The sequence below is a fragment of the Rhineura floridana genome, chromosome 6 (genome assembly GCF_030035675.1).
Source record: "Rhineura floridana isolate rRhiFlo1 chromosome 6, rRhiFlo1.hap2, whole genome shotgun sequence".
NCBI classification, from domain to species: domain Eukaryota; kingdom Metazoa; phylum Chordata; class Lepidosauria; order Squamata; family Rhineuridae; genus Rhineura; species Rhineura floridana.
Window position 1 is genome coordinate 146,895,375 of NC_084485.1, and position 20,837 is coordinate 146,916,211.

The 20,837-nt window shown below is 43.9% G+C and overlaps 1 protein-coding gene across 6 annotated transcripts in view; it reads right to left on the reverse strand.

The window, feature by feature from the left end:
* PLA2G4A (phospholipase A2 group IVA) overlaps positions 1-20,837 on the reverse strand; it is a 177,558-nt gene that overhangs the window by 63,489 nt on the left and 93,232 nt on the right. For all 6 annotated transcript variants that reach the window (XM_061634012.1, XM_061634009.1, XM_061634010.1 and 3 more), the window contains one exon: positions 3,377-3,525. In XM_061634012.1, coding sequence (XP_061489996.1) covers positions 3,377-3,525 — 149 coding nt within the window. The remainder of the gene's footprint in view (positions 1-3,376; positions 3,526-20,837) is intronic.

Consider the following 20,837-nt stretch of genomic DNA (forward strand, 5'->3'; position numbering starts at 1 on the left):
ATTCTTGGTGTGACATCCCAACATTATAAAGATGGAGATCTTTAGCCATCACCTGAATTATTTCCCTATGCTTATTATCACATGGCATAAAAACGAAGATGTGGCATCGGTAAGTGGCTCAAAGGCAGGTGAACATCATGGGAGACTCTGCATATGTATATAATTTTGATGACCATATAATTTTGCAGTACTTCGTGTAATTATGCTGTAGTGACACACGCTGAAGTGGTAACTTAATTCCCCCTTCAGTCTGATCCATATGCTAGAGCAGCCTTTCCCAACCAGTGTGCCTCCAGATGTTCTTGGACCACAATTCCCATCTTTCCTGACCATTGGCAATGCTTGCTGAGGCTGATGGGAGTTGTGGTCCAAGAACATCTGGAGGCACACTGGTTCGGAAAGGCTGTGCTAGAGAGACAGGAGAAATAAAATAGCAATTAAATTCAGGATGCAAAGGAAAGTATAAATTCCATGATTCCTGGCACACATGCTCAGAAATATCATTTCCAATTATAGAGAGGTCAGAAAGGCTTTGCCCGTCTCTATTAAGTTCTTCTTGCTGCTGGTCTCCTTCTATCCCTTCTCAAAGGCCAGGCTTCTTTGCTTGGGAATGGGGCTGGAGGCAAAGAGGTCTGGCAGGGAAGGCTGGCAAGCAGTCAAGGCAAAGTCCATTTCAAAATGGATCCAAATTTAATGGTGCCTGGGCCAGGTTCACAATGGACCGAGTGAATTTTTCTGAACTGGGTGAATCTCTATTGCAAACTTCCTCAGTTTTGAATTTCCCTCATCACTAGGTAGTACATAGATGCCATTGGTATAATTACTTGAAAAAGAGAATTTAAGTAGAAAAGGCCTGTAAAATGATACATTTCTAAGCATTTAATTATAAACTAAATTAAGTATTGCATACATCTAGAAATTTGATATTAAGGAAAAGGCACTCTTGCACCAGAAACTGCATTATTTTCAGATATATACTCTCTTGTCCAGCCTATAGACCATTACCAGTTCTTTAGTGTCAGCTTTCAGGCTGTTTGTTGTGTGTTTCCACAACCAGCTTAGCATGTTAATTTTAAGCAAATGTATTACACTGTGGAATCTTATACATGTCTACTCAAAAGTTAAGTCCTTTTCAATGGGGAGGTGGCCAATCCCCTAAATGACCAATCATGAAACAGAAACATCAGCAATTTTGACACACAGCTTTATTTAAATTGTACTGCATAGTGCAAACTGCCTCTGGCCATTATAGATCGAGAACCGGCTCACAAAATAGCATATTTTCTAATAACTTTATGACACCAAATTAAAAAGCAAGGAAAGGCTCATAAAATAAAAGCAGGTTTCTAATACTCGTTTTAGAAACTGTCTGACTTAGCAGGAAATTGCTTCACTTGACCATAGCTGTAACAAGTGAATGACTCAATGGAAATGGGTGATCTAGCCTCTTAAGAAAATAAATGAATCATCATTTCTAATTTCTCCCCAGTCTCCAAGAATAAGGGGAAGTCAACATACTGTGTACTAAGAGAAGTAAAGAGAAGTAAAATAGGATATTATTGGACTGAGAGCACCAATTTAGACCTTACATACACACTGAAGTGACTTAAAATTTGTCAGCATGCATGAAGTTAACACACGTAACAAACTCAAAAAACAGCGATACCATGCACGAGAGTACTGGATTTCCTTGGACCGCAAGCACTAAAGTCTAGCTTCTGCAGGTTCCTTGCTACTCCTCATAATATCCTAGATAATGTTGTGACTGGATGCATTTACATAGTAGTGAGTGAAAAGAAGAGCACTCAGTTATACTCTCAGAGCAGATCACTTACTATTGTTTCATGTGTTCCAGCTGTAGCATTTTAAAAAGACTCAAGGGCTTAGTCCTATTGAGCTGTGGAACCTCTGCCTCACAAGGTTTCTTTATCTTGCTTATCCTCATCATTAAGGTCATTTTACAAATGGGGAACAAGGAGAGGGAGCTAGTTACCTAAGGACTCTCTCCTGGAACCCCCAGCTAACTCCTTCAAACTGCTCAGGAAGCCCCCAGGTTGCTCTCCCTTCTTATGCTCACTGAGGTGGTAAACCTGTGCATGGGTTATATCACTTTAGACCTGCCAATGATGGTTCACATCCTGATCCATACAAACAAACTCCCTCAATATCCACACCATACACGATGGAAGCATTTCATCACGTGAGCTCTCATCTGCAATCTGATGTGGTACAGCCCAAACATAGGTTTCCTACCTCTGTAGGAAATGCCTTGGTCTAGTTATATTTTTTGCAATGTCCTAAACGCAGGAAATCCATATCTAGAAATCCACAGACAGTGTGGACAAGAAGCTTCAGAGTTCTGCAGACAGTGGGTCAAAGCCACAATCAGGCACTCCTAATTCTGCCTCCCTAAGTGACGCAATTCTTCCTGACACCACTTTGCCAATTCAGCAGAAACATGAACTGACTTAAAGGAGGATGGGTGGGGTATAAAATTAACGAACAACAATAATATTAAAGTATGCAAACTTGTATAAATTATTTTGAATACTACACTACAGTAGGGCCCCGCTTCTCGGCGCCCCACTTTTCGGCGTTCCGCTAATACAGCGCCAGTAATCGATCAGCTGGAGGGGGGGCTGGAGCTCCCTGCACTTCAGCTGATCGCGCCGGAGGAGGGGAAGATCAGCTTCTCCTCTTCTGGTGCGATCAGACTCCACTGCTCAAGCTGATTGCGCCGGAGGAAAGGAAGATCAGCTGTAGCGTGCTATAGCTGATCTCCTCTTCTGGTGCGTGATCAGACTTCTCCTCCTCAAGGGCGGTCAGACTCCCGCACTCCAGCTGATTGTGCCGGAGGAGGGGAAGGTCAACTGTAGTGTGCTACAGCTGATCTCCTCTTCTGGTGCGTGATCAGACTCCCCCACTCGACCTGATCGAACCGGAGGAGGGGAAGATCAGCTGTAGCATGCTATAGCTGATCTTCTCCTCAGGGGCAGTCAGACTCCCGCACTCCAGCTGATCGCACCCGAGGACAGGAAGATCAGCTGTAGTGTGCTACAGCTGATCTTCTCTTCTGGAATGATCAGACTCTCGCTCGAGGTGATTGTGCCCGAGGAGGGGAAGTTCTGATCTTCTCCTCCTCTGGTGTGATCAGTGGGTTAGGTTCCAGACCCCTATGCGCTATAGCTGATCTGCATTTCGGTGGTTTTCGCTTTTTGGCAGGAGTCTGGAACCTAACCTGCTGTATGAGTGGGGCCCTACTGTACAGTTTTCCTGGGGTAAGTCTAAATAGCAAAGATACATAGGCAGACAGACAGAAAGAAGAAGCAGCAAAAAGCATAAGCCACCCCCATGCCAATACAATTTGTGTTGGTACCTCCAAAACATTTTCCTGGTTGGGGTCCAGAATTATTTCGAAGGTTTCATTCCACTCAGGGTTCACATTGTTATTGATGTGTTTTGTTCTCTGTCTGCTGTCTGGGGCTGTTGGGATGAACAGCTCCACATAAGGGTCAGGAGTATCAACTGTAACAAAATAAAAGACACACAGGTATCAATGACACCCTCTTCAACAACTTGGAGGTATATCAAATGGCCAGTCAGTTGCTCTCAAAAGAACTGTAACAAACTATTCTGCTGTGAGCATTGGTTCTGCACAGACACATGAAATCCTGGAGTGAACTATTGCCATTTTCCACGTAAGACAACAAGTCAAGGACACAGCCCTGTGTCCCAGATTTAAGATTTAGAAGAAGCACCTCCACTGGTGAATACACCTCCAAGAGTAGCCCTACTCTGGCAGAATTTTAAGCACAGACTGACAAAATGCAATGCTGATAAATCTCAATTGCCAGTAGAGGGGCCAGAACAGGGCAGCATGGAAGGACTAGACGCAACATTTATCCTTCGCTCCCTCAAAGCCTTCTCTGAGCACCTACCTACTATAGCACGTTACACCGATAAAATAAGTTATTTCTCTTCTATTGAACTCCGTGGAGGGAAAAAACATCACTGTCCCCCACCTCCTTCCACCTTTCTCACACCATCATGAAGGAGTTCAGGATTCTGATATTATTTTAAGCTGCTCAGAGAACTTATGGTGTCAGGTAGCTATATGGAAGTAGTAAGTAAATAAAGACGTTTTGTGTGCAAGGAACGCACTAATTTACACCAATAGCCCTCTTTACATGATAGTCGTGTGTAGAGGGCAAGCAGCTGAAAGGGGGCTAAGGGGTGTATGTGCAGATGACAAGTGTATTGAAAGTGAACTTGGGGTTGTGGCTTGAGCCTCACCATTGCTATGGTCACGTTCAGCATATTTGTAGTTGGGAACCTTCTCTATATGCGGAGAATTTAGAATTCTGATTGCCCAGTGTTCTAAATCAGATGGGAAGCCTTCTCACAGAGAAGGCTCCCCAATACAGACATGCTGAACACAGCAAGAGTGGGCGCAGGAAGGGCAGCACAACTTGGAGGCGGGGTCAAATGCATGGCCCAAAGCCCTCTTTCAACACACGCCTTCTGGATGGGAAGGACATGTGAAAAGGGCTAATGCTGTGCTAGATAAGCAAGTCACCAGCACGGTGGGATCATAGGATTGCTTGCCTTGTTTTAGCCAAGGGCCATAGCAAAACAAGAAGTAAGATGAGCAAGGTAAAATGGATCAGCCAATTAAAAGTCTAAAAATACATACAAAGCAGCCCAAGGCAGTTTATAAAACAGCTGTGCAATTTCTTCACTAATGACCTTCAACGGCAAGCACCCCAATTACAATCCACAGTATGGAAGTGAAAACTTTTTTTCTTTTTTTTGCTTCATGGCTGCCAGGGAATCGATGGCCACAGAACTAATATTCTTTAACACTGGCCAAAAGAAATTATATTTTCTATGGATAAGACCAGCATTCTCAATCACGCAGAACTGGATTTAAAGAGCTATTCTGAGAATTCCCACAAATAACACAGTGAAAGAAGTAAAGTGAAAGTGTCTTCTGCTATTACCATCTCTATAAAAGTAAAAATAGAAGGACCTTTACAGTACCAGCCATATTAAATTGTCAAGGGCATTGGTTGGAATGTCAGTAATGTTAGGTCTCTCCATAAATCAAATTTAGACAAATAAATTTAAGTAGTTTTCCAGACTGTGATAACATTTTATCATTGCATGCCAGAGTGCTTGATTTTATATTTATTAGTGGAGACAAGCATCATTGTATAAAAATATCTCTGAATTCCACCTTAGCAGTCTTTTGCTTCACTCCACTAAAATACTTCCCGGAAAAACCATATAATTGGATCAAGTGACTGAATTAAAGGGGCCAAGTGCTGAACTGACAGTTCGTACAAAAAAGGGTTCATATCAAATGTTTAGGAGTCTTAGTACAGAGAAGCATGGGTGATGCCACCCAAATTTCAATGATCATGGGTAGAGGGAAATATAGCCATGGGGAGATGGTGAATTACCATAGAAGACAAGAGCAAGGCTATCTGCGCCTTGTTCCTTGATGCCACTCCTCTCATGGATGGGTTCCTCGTTGCTCTTCTGCTGTGCCCATTGGCCTGTGAGTGTTGTTGTTTAACAACAGATCGGTACACAGTAAGACCACTCTCATCCATGATTTGATCATGCATGAAGGTGCCAATTTGGTGTGCATTACCGAAACTTGGGTGGGGGGCCTGGGAGGAGTTGATCTGACCCAGCTTTGCCCACCTGGATACTCAGTGCAACACCAGCACAGGCTGCAGGGACAGGGGAAAGGAGTTGTTGTGGTCTACAGAACTTCCATCTCTGTCACCAGGAAGGGTGTGAGGGCCTGCACCTGGTGTCGGACCAAGGAGACAGTAAACTAGGGTTGCTGCTGCTGTACTGTGCACCCTGGTGCCTGGCAGCATCTCTGACCGAGCTGGTAGAGGCCATTGTGAGGCGTCCTTCCCTGGCTCTCCCTGTCAGATTCCTACCTGCGCGTGGCTACTGCCTGTCACTAGGCACCACCAGGGACTCCACCAGTCCGGACCGCTCTCTCTTATGGTTTCTCTCCCCGCTCTAGCACAGATCTCAACAGATCCCCCTGCTAGGCAACCACCAGTAACGTCCCAATACTAGTATTCCCAGAGACTCTAAATACTGGTATTGTTATTCTCTTCACCGCTGCCACCATTTCTTACAGTTCCCCTTCAGCCTTGGTCATTACCTTACCCTCCCTTCTGGTCTGTGAAACCCCAGCCAAGGATCAGGCCTTTGGTAAACCAAATTAAGTATTTATTACAGATAACAAAGCTAACAAGATTAACAAGATTTCTTCTTAAGGCACATAAGCATATGGTTTTACTCAATACTAATCCGAACTCCACCTCCCTCCTGGCAAACAACTCTCTAAACCCCACCAAGGAACCCACTCAGTTCTCTTCTCCCCCCCAGATTCCACTCTCACTCTTCCTTTTATACATTCAGCCATTTTAAACACTCAGCCAATCATCTCGCATTCTACTGCCCATTCACTCCCCCTCCTCTTTCACTCCACTTACCATGTATCTTCTAAAACAACAACACTTACCATATATACATTAATATAGGAACATCACATTCCCCCCCCCCCTTAAACAACAGCAAAGTATTATTCCTGTTCCAGGATTTATACGTCGCATTAACAAATAAAAGTCTCAATGGGGAAAATATCTTTCTTTGTTTCTCTGTCTGGTCACGTCACTGCAGTCCCAGCCACTTGCCTGGAAAGTCCATCGGCCAGTACATTGTCCTTGCCTTTTATGAACTGGAAGTCCACTTGATAGTCCTGTACGGCCCAGGACCACCTCTGCAGCATAGTGTTATGGTTTTTCATAGTCTGCAACCATAACAAGGCCCGATGATCCGTAGTCACTGTGAATCTTCGTCCCCACACGTATGGGCGCAACTTGTTCAGTCCCCACACGACCGCCAGGCACTCCTTCTGGACCGACGAATAGTTTTTCTCCCTCGGCGTCAGCTTGCGACTCAGGTACGCCACTGGATGTCTGGTGCCTTCTCTCTCCTGTAGCAAGACGACTCCCAGCGCCAGGTCCGACGCATCTGTAGCCACGATGAATGGTTTCTCATAGTCTGGTGCTATTAATATGGGTCCTTGGCACAAGGCTTGCTTCAGTAGATCAAAAGCCTTCTGACATTCATCCGTCCATACCATACTCAGAACACTTCTTCTTTGTTAATTCATGCAAGGGGGTTGCTATTTCCCCAAAATTTCTCACAAACTTCCTATAAAACCCAGCCACACCCAGAAATGTCCTTACTTGTTTTTTGGTTAAGGGGATCGGCCACGCTTGTATTGCCTCCACCTTGCTCCATAAGGGGGTGATTTTCCCACTCCCCACCTTATGTCCTAAATAGATTACTTCCTTTAGTCCAAACTGGCATTTCTTAGCTTTTATTGTGAGGCCTGCTTTTCTTAAGGCCTCCAATACTGTTGTCAGGTGTTGGACATGCTCAGGCACCGACTTGCTAACAATGGCCACGTCATCGATATAGGCCACTGCAAAATCTGACATGCCTTGCAACACAGTATTGATTAGCCTCTGAAATGAACTTGGTGAGTTCCTTAGTCCCATGGGTAAGGTCACAAACTCATATAACCCATCTGGTGTACTGAAGGCAGTTTTGGCTCTGGATTGCTCGTCTAGTTCCATTTGCCAAAATCCTTTACAGAGATCTAGTGTAGAGATAATGGTTGCTGCCCCCAATAACTCTAACACTGCGTCTACCCTAGGCATAGGATACGCATCTGGGACCGTGATTTTATTGATTAGCCGATAATCAATGCAAAACCTTGTCGTTCCATCTTTTTTCGGAACCAGGACAATACTTGAGGCCCAGGGACTGATGGATTCCCTGATCACTCCTAATTCCAGCATATCTTCCACCTCCTTTTTGATCTCATTCAAAACTTTCCCATTCACACGGTACGGAACAGATCTGATTGGGGCATGATCTCCAGTATCAATGGAATGTATAACTATACTGGTTCGGCCAGGTTTGTTGCTAAAGAGATTCCTATAGGTTTTCAAAACTCTCAGAATCTCCTCCTTTACTTCCTCCTTCACCTCCTCTGACCATTCCACTTGATCTACCCCTCCTTTGTCTTTGCTTCAGGCCCACTTCCCTCAGGGAATAAGGTAACTTGCAACACCTGTGCATCCCTGGTATGGTAAGGCTTCAACATATTTACATGAACCACTTTGCTTTTGTTTAATTGGTCTGTGGTAATTACATACGTCACTGTGTCAAGCCTTTCTCTGATGGTATATGGTCCTTCCCAGTTAGCCTGTAATTTGTCATGTTTCCTGGGTATGAACGCCATAACCATATCTCCCACATCATACACACGTTCCCTGGCTGTTCTGTCATACCAGTAACTTTGCTTCTCCTGTGCTTGACTCAAATTCTTTTCCACCACCTCCATCATTGATGTTAATTTATTGCGGAATTCCAATACAAAATCTACTACAGAAGTTTTGTACTCTCCCAGGGTTCCTTCCCATGAATTTTTTAATAGTTCCAAAGGTCCCCTCACTTTTCTAGTGAACATGAGTTCAAAGGGTGAGAAGCCTGTTGACTCCTGAGGGACTTCTCTGTATGCAAATAAGAAGCATTCCAACCGTTCATCCCAGTCTTGTGGGTGATCTTGAACATAGCTTCTGATCATGCCCTTCAAAACGCCATTGAATCTCTCTGTTAACCCATTAGTGGCGGGATGGTAAGTAGTGGTCTTTAGATGTTTTAGACCACAACATTTCCACATACATTGCATCACTTCTCCCATGAATACACTGCCTTGATCCGTCAGCACTTCATGAGGGAAACCCAGCCTCATAAAGATTTTTAATAAAGCCTCTGCCACTACAGGGGCTTCCACGGATCTTAGTGCTTCTGCGTCTGGGTACCTGGTGGCAAAATCCACCACCACCAATAGATATTTCTTGCCATGCCTTGTGGGTTTGGAAAAAGGGCCCACCAAATCTATTCCCACTCTATAAAAGGGTTGTCCAATTATAGGAAGGGGCTTTAAGGGTGCCTTAGTCTTTACTCCACTTTTTCCCACCTTTTGGCATATTCCACAAGATAGACAATGTTGTTTTACATCTTTGGAGATGTTTGGCCAATAATAGTGTGCAGCCAATCTCCTCTTGGTCTTTTTTATTCCCAGATGTCCTGCACATGGGACATCGTGGGCTACCTCTAGCAATCTGGTTCTGTATTTGCTAGGTACTATCAATTGCTTCACTGGTTCACATTCATCCTTTCTCTCAGCAGGCATCCACAGTCGATATAAAATCCCATTCTCACACACAACTTGATTCCTCAGTTTGTCAGTGAAAGGAATCTGTTGGGTCAGAGCTTGTTCCTTTATCTGCTTCAAACTTATATCTTTTTGTAGCTCTTCCCTGAATTGATCTGCCTCATCATTATCAGAGACCACTTGATATAGTTTGTCTCCTTCAGCAGGCCTGCTAGTGGTTGCTATGGTGACCTGAGGCTGGTTAACAGATTCCACCCTGTTTGTTTCAGCCCCCCTTAATATGGCTTCTTTTTCTCTGCCAATTTGCTGTCTGGTCACTACATAGATCTTTCCTTGGGTGCCGATTACATCCCTTCCCAGTATTACTGGTTCTTGTTGCTGGGCATTAATGCCTACTTTATATCGGCCCTCTCAGCCTCTCCAAGTCATATCCACCAGGGCCACAGGCAAACTTTCTGGTTGACCCCTCACTCCTTGGATAGTCACAGTTTCCTGAGGTAATATTACCTCAGATTTTATTAAATCTGGCCTCAGTAATGTCTGAGCAGCACCAGTATCAAGCAATGCCCAATCATTTGCCCCTTGTACACTCACTTCCTCTCTCAGACTTGAATCAAGGTCTGTTACTTCTGTCCAGTTTATCTGGCAGAACTGAACCTTTTTCGCTGCTTCTAAAGCCTTGGGCTCTGTTTTCACTGCCCTTGTCTGAGCAGGATTACTAATGGGGTTGGCAACCTCACATTGAAAACGTAGGTGCCCCGGTCTACCACATTTGTAGCATAATTTCTCCTCACTTTTAGGGTACACAGATCCACTCGGGGGTGTCCTGTGCCCTTCAGATTTTAATGGAGGACTCACTCGCTGTGGTACCACATCCCTTCTGCCAGCATTATATGGTCTGGGTTTAAAATCTCTTGATGTTTTCCCCACCCAGCCAGTTCTGTTGGAGGCGAAGTGATCCGCCATCTCGGCGGCCTCCTGCACTGATGTAGGGGAACGGTCTTTGACCAGGAGCCTTATTTCTGGTGGTAACTGATGGTATAATTGATCCAATATCATGAGGTTTTTCACCTCCTCCACAGACTGAGCTTTTGCACTTGTCAGCCATTTCCCAAATATGTCCATCAGTTTTGCCCCCAGCTCCACGAAAGACCTCCCTGTCTGTATCTGGCAGTTTCTGAAAAGCTTTCTAAAATAATCAGGCCCCAGTCTGAATCATTTAAACACTGCTTCTTTGAATTCAGCATAGGTGACGGGCCTGTCTGAGGGGAAATATTGGTATACCTCAGCCAATTCCCCTTTAATCAGGTTTGATAAATACTGCATGTATTTATCTTCAGGTAGCCCCCACAACTGAGCTGCTTTTTCAAAGGTGCTGAGGTAAATTTGAGGATCTTGACCAGGCTCATAGACAGCAAAGTCCTTTGGAGTAATTTTTATTTTTGCTCCATCTCTGTCCTTTCTTGTTTCATCAGAATGAAACTTCTCTCTTTCCAATTTTAATCTTTCCCCTTGTATCTCCGCATCCACTCTCATTCTCTCAGTTTCCATCCTCAATCTCTCAGTTTCCAACTCCCTCTGCTTGTCTTTTTCCTCAGCCTCCATCCTCAATCTCTCAGCTTCCAACTCTCTCTGTTTTTCCTTCTCTGCACCTTCCATCCTCAATCTCTCAGTTTCCATCTTCAACTTCTCTCTCAAGTACTCTATATAAGCAGGATTGCTTAAATATCCTTCTGGGGTCTCTTCCGTGACCGGTTGTTTTTGCTGGGCAGTAGCAAATCCTATAAGTGCTACCCTCAATTCATCTACCCCTTTACCCTCGTGAGGTAAATTGAATGTTATGCACTTCTCCACCAGCTCCTCTCTTTTCATTTTTATGTATTCAGCCATGGTGTTTGAGTTCACTCACGCTTTGCCACACACTCTTTGCCAGTCACTCTCACAAGTAATCTTGTTTTGTTATTTCTGTTTGCCACACAACTATTAGGGATTGTGTAGTATTCGTATCTCACTGCTACAGCCAACACCTGTGACATAGTCTCCTTTGTCACCACGTGTCTTTGGGACTCTCTTTGGTTCGTATCTGGATTCTCTGTTGTTCGTATCCCACCGCTACTGCCACCACATGTGATGCGTCCTTCCCTGGCTCTCCCTGTCAGATTCCTACCTGCGCGTGGCTACTGCCTGTCACTAGGCACCACCAGGGACTCCACCAGTCCGGACCGCTCTCTCTTATGGTTTCTCTCCCCGCTCTAGCACAGATCTCAACAGATCCCCTTGCTAGGCAACCACCAGTAACGTCCCAATACTAGTATTCCCAGAGACTCTGAATACTGGTATTGTTATTCTCTTCACCGCTGCCACCATTTCTTACAGTTCCCCTTCAGCCTTGGTCATTACCTTACCCTCCCTTCTGGTCTGTGAAACCCCAGCCAAGGATCAGGCCTTTGGTAAACCAAATTAAGTATTTATTACAGATAACAAAGCTAACAAGATTAACAAGATTTCTTCTTAAGGCACATAAGCATATGGTTTTACTCAATACTAATCCGAACTCCACCTCCCTCCTGGCAAACAACTCTCTAAACCCCACCAAGCAACCCACTCAGTTCTCTTCTCCCCCCCAGATTCCACTCTCACTCTCCCCCTCTTTCACTCCACTTACCATGTATCTTCTAAACAACCAACATTTACCATATATACATTAATATAGGAACATCACAGCCATCTCGGCTGTGGAGCCCAGAACAATAGTGTTGGATGATTTCAATGTCCATGCTGCCTCTAGTGTTCCGGCTCGGGACCAAGGCCTCCATGACGACCATGAGGCTGTCTCAAGTTGTCACTTGCCCAATGCATAGGGCAGGGCACACCCTTGACTTGGTTTCTGCTCCAGATGGAGAATGGGGTGGTCTATAGATAGGGGGGTGGATGTCACCCCATTGTCATGGTCAGACTACCTCCTGGTGAAGTTTAGACTTATGGCTCCGATCCTTCCCTGCAGGGGTGGTGGACAGATGAAGATGGTCCGCCCCTGGAGACAAATGGAATCCACAGGATTCCTGAATGCCCTGGGGGAGTTCCCACTAGATAGAGCAGGTGACCCTGTTGAAGCCCTTGTCACGTTATGAAACAGCGAGGTGCGTCACGCTCTTGACATGGTTGCTCCTGAGCATCCTCTCCATCATTGTGGGGCCCAGGTTGCACCTTGGTACACCAGTGAGCTAAGGGTCATGAAACAGGCTGGACAATGGCCAGAGCACAAGTGATGAAAGACATGCTGTGCGGCTGGTCGGGCACGAGTAAAACTTCATAACCATGCCTATTATGTGGCAATGAGGGCAGCGAAGAAGGCCGACTTCTCTGCCTCCATCACATCCTCAAGTAGCCATCCAGTTGAGCTTTTCCGTATTGTTGGGTCTGTTGACATCAACTCCAGCAAATGTTTTAGACCCTTTGGAAGCCCACTGTGAATTGTTTGCAAGGCACTTTGAGAATGGAGTTGCTCGCCTCCATACAGTCTTGACGCCCCATCCACATCTACTGTAGTCCCCAATGAGGTGTCCAGTGCAATGTCTGCTGCAGCTTCTTGGGAACGGTTTCAATTGATGCAGCCTGATTACATAGATAAGGTGCTTGCGTTGATGCGGCCAGCAACATGTCCTCTCGACCGTTGCCCTTCTTGGCTTATTAAAGCTTGCCAAGGGGGTCTGACCAAGTGGATCCAGGGTGTGGTCAATGCATCATTGTGAGAGGGAGTAGTCCCAGCCGCTTTGAAAGAGGCGGTGATCCGACCACTCCTAAAAAAAGCCCACCCTGGACCCATTGGTTTGTGACAACTACCAACTGGTCGCAAATGTTGGTGCGTGTGTTGGCACGGTCCAGAGAGTCGGCTCTGAAGCAGTTCCGAACAGAAATAATCCAGGCCAGGCAAAGTACTTTGTAAGAGTCTTTTACTGACATTAAGCTTCTCAAACACAGTTCTCATTCCATACAACATTCCCCCACACCAGAGCTGCTGCGAGTCCTGCTCTTATCAGAGCTGTTGCCCTTGCCAACCAGCTGCTGGCCTTGACAGACCTGGCATTCTCTCTTGCTCTGGTTAACCCTTTTTCTTCAGGTTTCCCTTTTCCTCACAAGAACCTCTTTCTGTGAGACACACAGATAGCCACAGGCCAACAGCCCCCACCTGTGACTCACAGAAAGCAAAATACATTTATCTTATTTCATTTTTACAATACAATTTCAATACACATATATATATACATATCATTTTGTTTCTTATTACTTTGATACAGTCTCTATTTCCATTTCAATTCTTGTTTTGTTTCTTTATTCAGACAATTTATACAGCATTTCTGTTGACTTTATTTTTCTCAAATTCATTTATGTTTCGCACGTTGAGCATCTGTACTAGAGATTGGTATTTATCATCACTGAGTGGTTTCGTCATTATGTCTGCCAACATATGTTTTGTGTCACAATATTGTAGCTTGATGACTCCCTGATGTATGCAATCGCGAATATGGAAATATCTAACACTGATATGCTTAATCCTTTTTGTATTAGCTTCCGGTGTTGCTAATGCAATACAGGTCTGGTTATCCTCGAATACTGTTATGGGCAAGACAGTATTCACATGCACTTCCTGAGCAAGTTGTGTAAACCACTGTATTTCGTTACAGGCAACAGACAGGCCCACATATTCAGCCTCAGCACTGGATGTTGCTACAATAGCCTGATTTCTGCTGCACCAATCCAGTACTGAACCGTGTAATCTAATTACAATGCCTGTTGTAGATTTTCGACTGGCTAGGTCTCCAGCATGATCTGCATCTACATAGCAGTCCATGCCACCTTGTTTTTGCGCTGACAGTATTAATCCCTTTGTTCTTGTGCCTTTCAGGTATCTTAGCACTCTTTTGACACCCAGCCAATCATGTTCTGATGGCTTTTCTACTTTCCTACACAATATGCCTACTGCATTGCATATGTCTGGTCAAGATACTTTTACAAGGAATTGCAGTTTCCCTATAATGTGTCTGTAGAACTCTGGCTTTTCATATGCTATGTTGCATTCTTCTTGCTGGAATGAAACTGTCATTGGTGTACTTACTGGATTGCATTCACTCATGCCACACGTCTCTAGCAGACAATCTATTTTCCCCGTCTGTATTAAAGCAAAACCACCATCTGCAGTGCGTATGATTTCTGTTCCTAGATAGTGACTAACTGGCCCCAGGCGCTTTGTATCTACTTGTTGTTGTAGACTGTCAAAAAACTGTCTTTCTTCTGATTCTTCTGAGCAAATATATAAAATGCCATCAACATAAATAGCACAATATGTTTTCTTGCCATTTATGTTTTTCACATACACACATGTATCAGCAACACATCTGGTAAAGCCCATATCCTTTAACACTTCATCCAATCGTAGATTCCAGCATCGCGCACTTTGGCGCAAGCCATATAATGATTTATGTAACTTACAAACTAAACCCGGTGTTTCAACGAACCCTGCTGGCTGTTCCATGTAAATGTCTTCTGTTAACACTCCATGAAGAAAAGCAGTGCTAATATCGTAGTGAAATACCTGCATTTGATTCATTGCAGCAATTTTAAGTAACATCCTGATTGATTCAAACTTCACTACAGGCGCGAACACATTATCATAGTCGGTGCCATAAATCTGTGTGTAGCCCTTGGCCACTAAGCGAGCTCTGTGTCTCGTAACTATACCTGCACTATTTGTCTTTCTCTTAAATATCCATCTACAACCCACAGCCTTTTTCCCCGCTGGTAGTGTACAGTGACCAGGTTTTGTTTTTCGTTATGGCATTCAGTTCTTCTTCCATCGCTGCCTTCCACTTCTCTTGCTCAGCCAGTGGTAACAGAGCAATATCAGCCAAATTAGAGGGATCCCTCTGTGTTCCCTGTGTATTAATTGAGGCTAAGATTTCTACATGGGACTGTTTTGCTACAGAACATTCCTTCACAGCAGGCTGTGCTTTGTTTATGTCATGTACCTGCCTTATGTTTGCATCCTTTGTGGCATGTATATAAGTGGGCGTATTGACATAAAACAGTGAATCCTGCAATATCCCCTGCATACATATTTCATTGCCTTTCTGCACAATGCATCTATTTCTTTCAAAATACACTTTACAACCAAGTTGAGTTAGTTTTCTTACTGAAAGAATATTACATTTTAGATTAGGAACTAAAAGTACATCTGTTACTATTGTTTTAAGATTACTCAACCTGATAGTGCCCCTGGCAATCGCATCCCGTGTCGATCCATCGGCTAGATAAATCTTCTCTTGAACAGGCTTTGAAGTGTAAAACAAACTTGCATCAGTAATCAGGCAATTTGACGCCCCGCTATCCAGAAGCCATTTAGAGCTAAGTGTTTTATTGTCCTCCTCAGTAATAAAGTTCACACTTGCTTTCTGCCATCCATAGTCCCTGTTTCTTCTTTTCTTACTCAATGTTTTTGTATGTGTCCCCGGGACCCACAAAAATAACATATTTTATTTTCTTGCCTGTTTCTTGGATACTTCTGTTGTGCAGCTTCAGCCTCTTTGAACTCAGTCCTTTTACTCTCTTGTCTTCTGTTCCATTCCTGTTGCAGTTTTTGCTCTACAAAGTCCAAATTTAAAGTCCCATCAGGTAATGTTTCCATACTTGTCACCAAACTGTCCCATTGTTGATCAAATGATGATAAAATGATATAAACCATTTGAATGTCACTGTGATTCACTCCTCTATCTTGAAGATCTGCAAACAATCGACGAAATTCAGCAAGATGCTCACTCATAGTCACTTCATCAGTAAAACGCATCTGATAAAGTTTCCGCGCTAAACACAGCCGGCTCCCTGCTGTTTGCTGCACATGAGCAGCCTTTAACGTTTCCCACATTTGATGGGCAGTCGGCTCATTCCTTACGTGTAGCAGTTGAGTATCAGACAGCCCTAGAGTAATAAACGTTTTCGCTTTCTCGTCTTTCTTCGTCCACGCTGCTGATGGAGCGGCCGGAGGGGGATTTTCCACCACGTCATATAAATCTTCTTTGACCAGAACTGCTTTCATTCTCCATTTCCAACTGGCGTAATTAACTGCATTCAATCTCTCCATCGGCATCCCGGATGACAGGTTTATCGCCATGTTGCTCACTCTTTTACTTGCCTCTCTTTTGCTGCTTCCTTTCTCTTCAGCAATGGATCAGAACAGCACCAGAACCTCTTACTTTGGACCATAAGCTGGGCCCATAACCCTAGTTGGTGCGTGTGTTGGCACGGTCCAGAGAGTCGGCTCTGAAGCAGTTCCGAACAGAAATAATCCAGGCCAGGCAAAGTACTTTGTAAGAGTCTTTTACTGACATTAAGCTTCTCAAACACAGTTCTCATTCCATACAACATTCCCCCACACCAGAGCTGCTGCGAGTCCTGCTCTTATCAGAGCTGTTGCCCTTGCCAACCAGCTGCTGGCATTGACAGACCTGGCATTCTCTCTTGCTCTGGTTAACCCTTTTTCTTCAGGTTTCCCTTTTCCTCACAAGAACCTCTTTCTGTGAGACACACAGATAGCCACAGGCCAACAGCAAATACCCCCTTCTTAGGGAAGGTGATTGAGAGGGTTGTAGCACAGCAACTGCAAGTACTCTTGATTGAAACAGATTATCTTGATCCATTCCAGGCTGGGTTCAGGCCTGGTTATGGGACTCAATTGGCCTTGGTTGTCCTCATGGATGACCTTTATCGGGAGAAGGACAGAGGGACTTAAACTCTGTTATTCTTACTTGATCTCACAGCGGCTTTTGATACCATTGACCATGGTATCTTTCTGGGCCAACTTGGTGAGATGGGTATTGAAGGCACTGATTTACAGTGGTTCTAATCCTATCTCCAGGGTCATTTTCAGAGAAGAGCATTGGGTAACTGTCTTTCTGCTCCCTGGCAGCTGTGCCGTGGGGTGCCGCAGGGTACCATCTTGTCCCCCATGCTGTTTAACATCTATATGAAACTCTTGGGAGTGGTCATCAGGAGATTTGAGGCGAGGTGTCAGCAGTATGCTGACGATATCCAGCTCTATTTCTCCATAACATCTGAATTGAGAGAGGCCGTGCAAGCCCTGGATTGCTGCCTGGACTCGGTGGTGGGCTGGATGAGGGCCAATAAACTGACTCTGAATCCTAGCAAGACGGAGGCGTTGTGGGCTGGTGGTTCCCGAGTTCAGATAATTGCAGTAGTGAAACTGCTCATTGAGGCAGGGTATCATCAACATGTCACCCCGCTGCTGAAAGAATTGCACTGGCTGCCCATTTGCTACCGGGACAAGTTCAAGGTTCTAGTTTTGGTGTACAAAGCCCTATACAGCTTGAGACCAGGACACCTAGAACAGCGTCTTATCCCTTATATACCCAGTCAATCACTGCACTCTGCAGGTGAGGGCCTCCTGCAGACACCATCTTATCTGGAGGTCCATTCTGCACAACATAGGAAACGGACCTTTAATGTGGCGGCACCTACTCTGTGGAATTCCCTCCCCTTGAATATTAGACAGGCGCCATCTCCGTTATCTTTTCAGCACCTATTGAAGACCTTCCTCTTTCAACAAGCCTTTTAAGTTGAGACCTATCCCAGTCTGCGTCTGTGTTGGAATTGCTTTTTAATATGTTCTTAAACCTTCTTTTTTTAAATGTTTTTAATCTTAGAAGATGTTTTGAAAGTTTTTTTTAACAAACATTTTTAAAGATGTTTTGTTTTAATGTGTTTTAAAGTTTTTAGTGCTTTTGTTTGCTGCCCTGGGCTCCTGCTGGGAGGAAGGGTGGGATATAAGTCAAACAAATAAATAAATAAATAAAAAGAGCTTTGGCGGCCTGGTTTCCGGTATATTGATTAATTCAAGCCAGAAGCTGAAAAAAGAAGATATTTTGGTGTGGAGGGAGAGGGATTGAAGACTCATCGCTACCAGCAGCATTCATGTCTCTGTTCTCAACATAATAAGGACTGTCCCAGAATTTATTTTAGGATTTTGTTCTGAAAGAATTCCAGTTTTGTTGCTGTATGAAAGTGCCAGGTTTTGGGGGCCTATCTTAGCATATAACTTCAGATTGGTGCAGCTTGCCTTCCCTGTTTAAACAACCAACATTTCAGTATACTGGAGACTAATCCAAGTGTTTTTCCCAACTTCCTATCTGGAGAATAACAGCCCCAGATAATGGATAGGATTTGACCTGCTTGATTCTACAGAAATCAATAGGTCATAGATGCGATGTAAATTTAAGTACAACCATGACTTCTTTGATCTTATTGTAATTTATGATTTAAATATTTTTGTGACAGTAATGGCCCAGGGCAGCTAAAGAGCAACAAAACAATCCTAAGTATGATGCAGAATACCATGTCAGCAACTTCAAGTAAAACTCATTTCTTTTACCAACAACAGGTGAGCAACTGTTTAATTGTTTAATTCAGAAATGATACAACGGGCATAAAATATTACAAAATGGACAAGGATACAACCTTGCTTCACCTTCCATAATGGGAACACCATTTGTCAGCTCCCTATGGGAGCATTTCTGATCTTCACAATGACATCTGAATGCAAGATATCAATCAGTGCCAGTAACCTGTGATCAACAGAAATTTGGTTTTGGAGAACACCTCCCACAATTTCTCCCTATTAAGCTGTATTTAAAATAGCTTTCAAATCAACAAAAGCATCACATAGGTCACACTTTTCAATGGAGTCCTCTTCAGGCATTATCCCCTTAAGAAGCAACATGGGCCGAGCAGAACTGGGGATATATATTTAGCTCTGCTTATGAGATCATGTGAATTCTCCAGCCCCCTTGCATGATTAAAATTAACTTCAGCAGGGAGCCTTGAGTGTCTGTGGGGAGGTGGTCCCCACACAACCGAGAACCCTAGAAAATCAGAATCACATGAATACATAATTCATTGATTCTGCACTGCAGTTTTCTTTAACCATGCAACAGGCCCAGAGAATTCACATGATCTCAGGGGCAAGGCTGAAGGCATGATCCCGCAGCCCCCTCTACCAATATTGCCTCTTAGGGAGATGACGTCTGCAAAGGAAAATGGAAATGGATTGCCTTCAAATTGACTCCGACTTATGGCGACCCTATGAACAGGGTTTTCATGGTAAGCATTATTCAGAGGTGGTTTAACTTTGCCTTCCTCTGAGGCTGGGAGGCAGTGATTGGCCCAATGTCACCTAGTGAGCTTCATGGCTGTGTGGGGATTCGAACCCTGGTCTCCCAGGTTGTAGTCCAACACTCTAACCACTACGCCACACTGGCTCTCAAAGTTATTATTTCAAACTTGTTTGTTATTGTTATGTGCCTCCAAGTCAACTACGACTTATGGCGACCCTATGAATCAGTGACCTCCAAGAACATCTGTCATGAACCACTTGTAGTTATTTATTAATTACACCAATACAAAACAGTTATCTGATGTAGAGTAGCTAGTTCTAAATCCTATTCACTTTTCAGGAAAAACTCCCTCAGCTGATAACTCAACCTTTAAACAGCATATTGCTTGGCTCACAGCTTTGCCAGGATATCTACATGACTCGCAGATCAATAGTTTTGAGAGTAAATTTCTGTCGGACTTCCGGGAAGGGTGACTTCGCTTGTGCCTGCTTTTGAGACGGGCTCCCGCCTCAAAAGAAGCTTATTCAGATATAAATCAGTCAGAACATTTTTTTTTGACTGATGAAATTTCTCCCGGGCAGGGAGAAACGTAGAGATCAACCTCAAAAGCCTGTTTTTGTTGGGAGGACTGGATTTCATTAATTTATGAGAAAAGGTCCAGCCAGCAATGCCGGACGGACTTCCGAACAAGCTCTATCTGATTAATGCGATACGTTTATCTTTTCTTCAAAGAGAAAACGGACTAACAGGCAAGCACCCTTCTTTCTATTATTTTTTTTACTTGGTTTAAATTGTTGCAGCAAAAAGAGATTTGTCAAATGAATCAGCTTTAAAGAACTTCTGGGTGAGCTATAAGAGTTATAGCTCTGTTATTCACGAAATTAACAGCTTATCTCTGTTTCTATTGCAAAAAGCTGTCCTGGAAGTGCATTCTAAAGATATAAACAGAAGAGGGATTTCTATTCCGAGGAACATTATATTGTCTGGGACTATTCTCTTTTTGGTCTATTTTATTTTGACGAATCTGCTTCTTCACGACGCCACTAACTGTTTTGATGCTGGGAACTAAATTTGTTTTGTGTTCTTGAACATAGAGAGATAAGGCAGGCTGCTCTGTTTATACTGTGATGTCATCAAGCCTGGAATATTAACCCAATTGTTGCTGAAATAAGAAGTGGTTCTTCTTTATTTTTGTTTTGTTTTGTTTTGGTGGTTTTAAAAATGGCAATCAAGAAAGTGGCTGAGAATCTGGAAGTAATTATGTTTCAGAAAATAATGGATGAGATTGAGATAACGAAACAAACCCTGCGACAGGGCAGTAAGGAGCTGAAAATTGAACTGAGCAAAATGACGCAGGAGCTTAAAGAAAT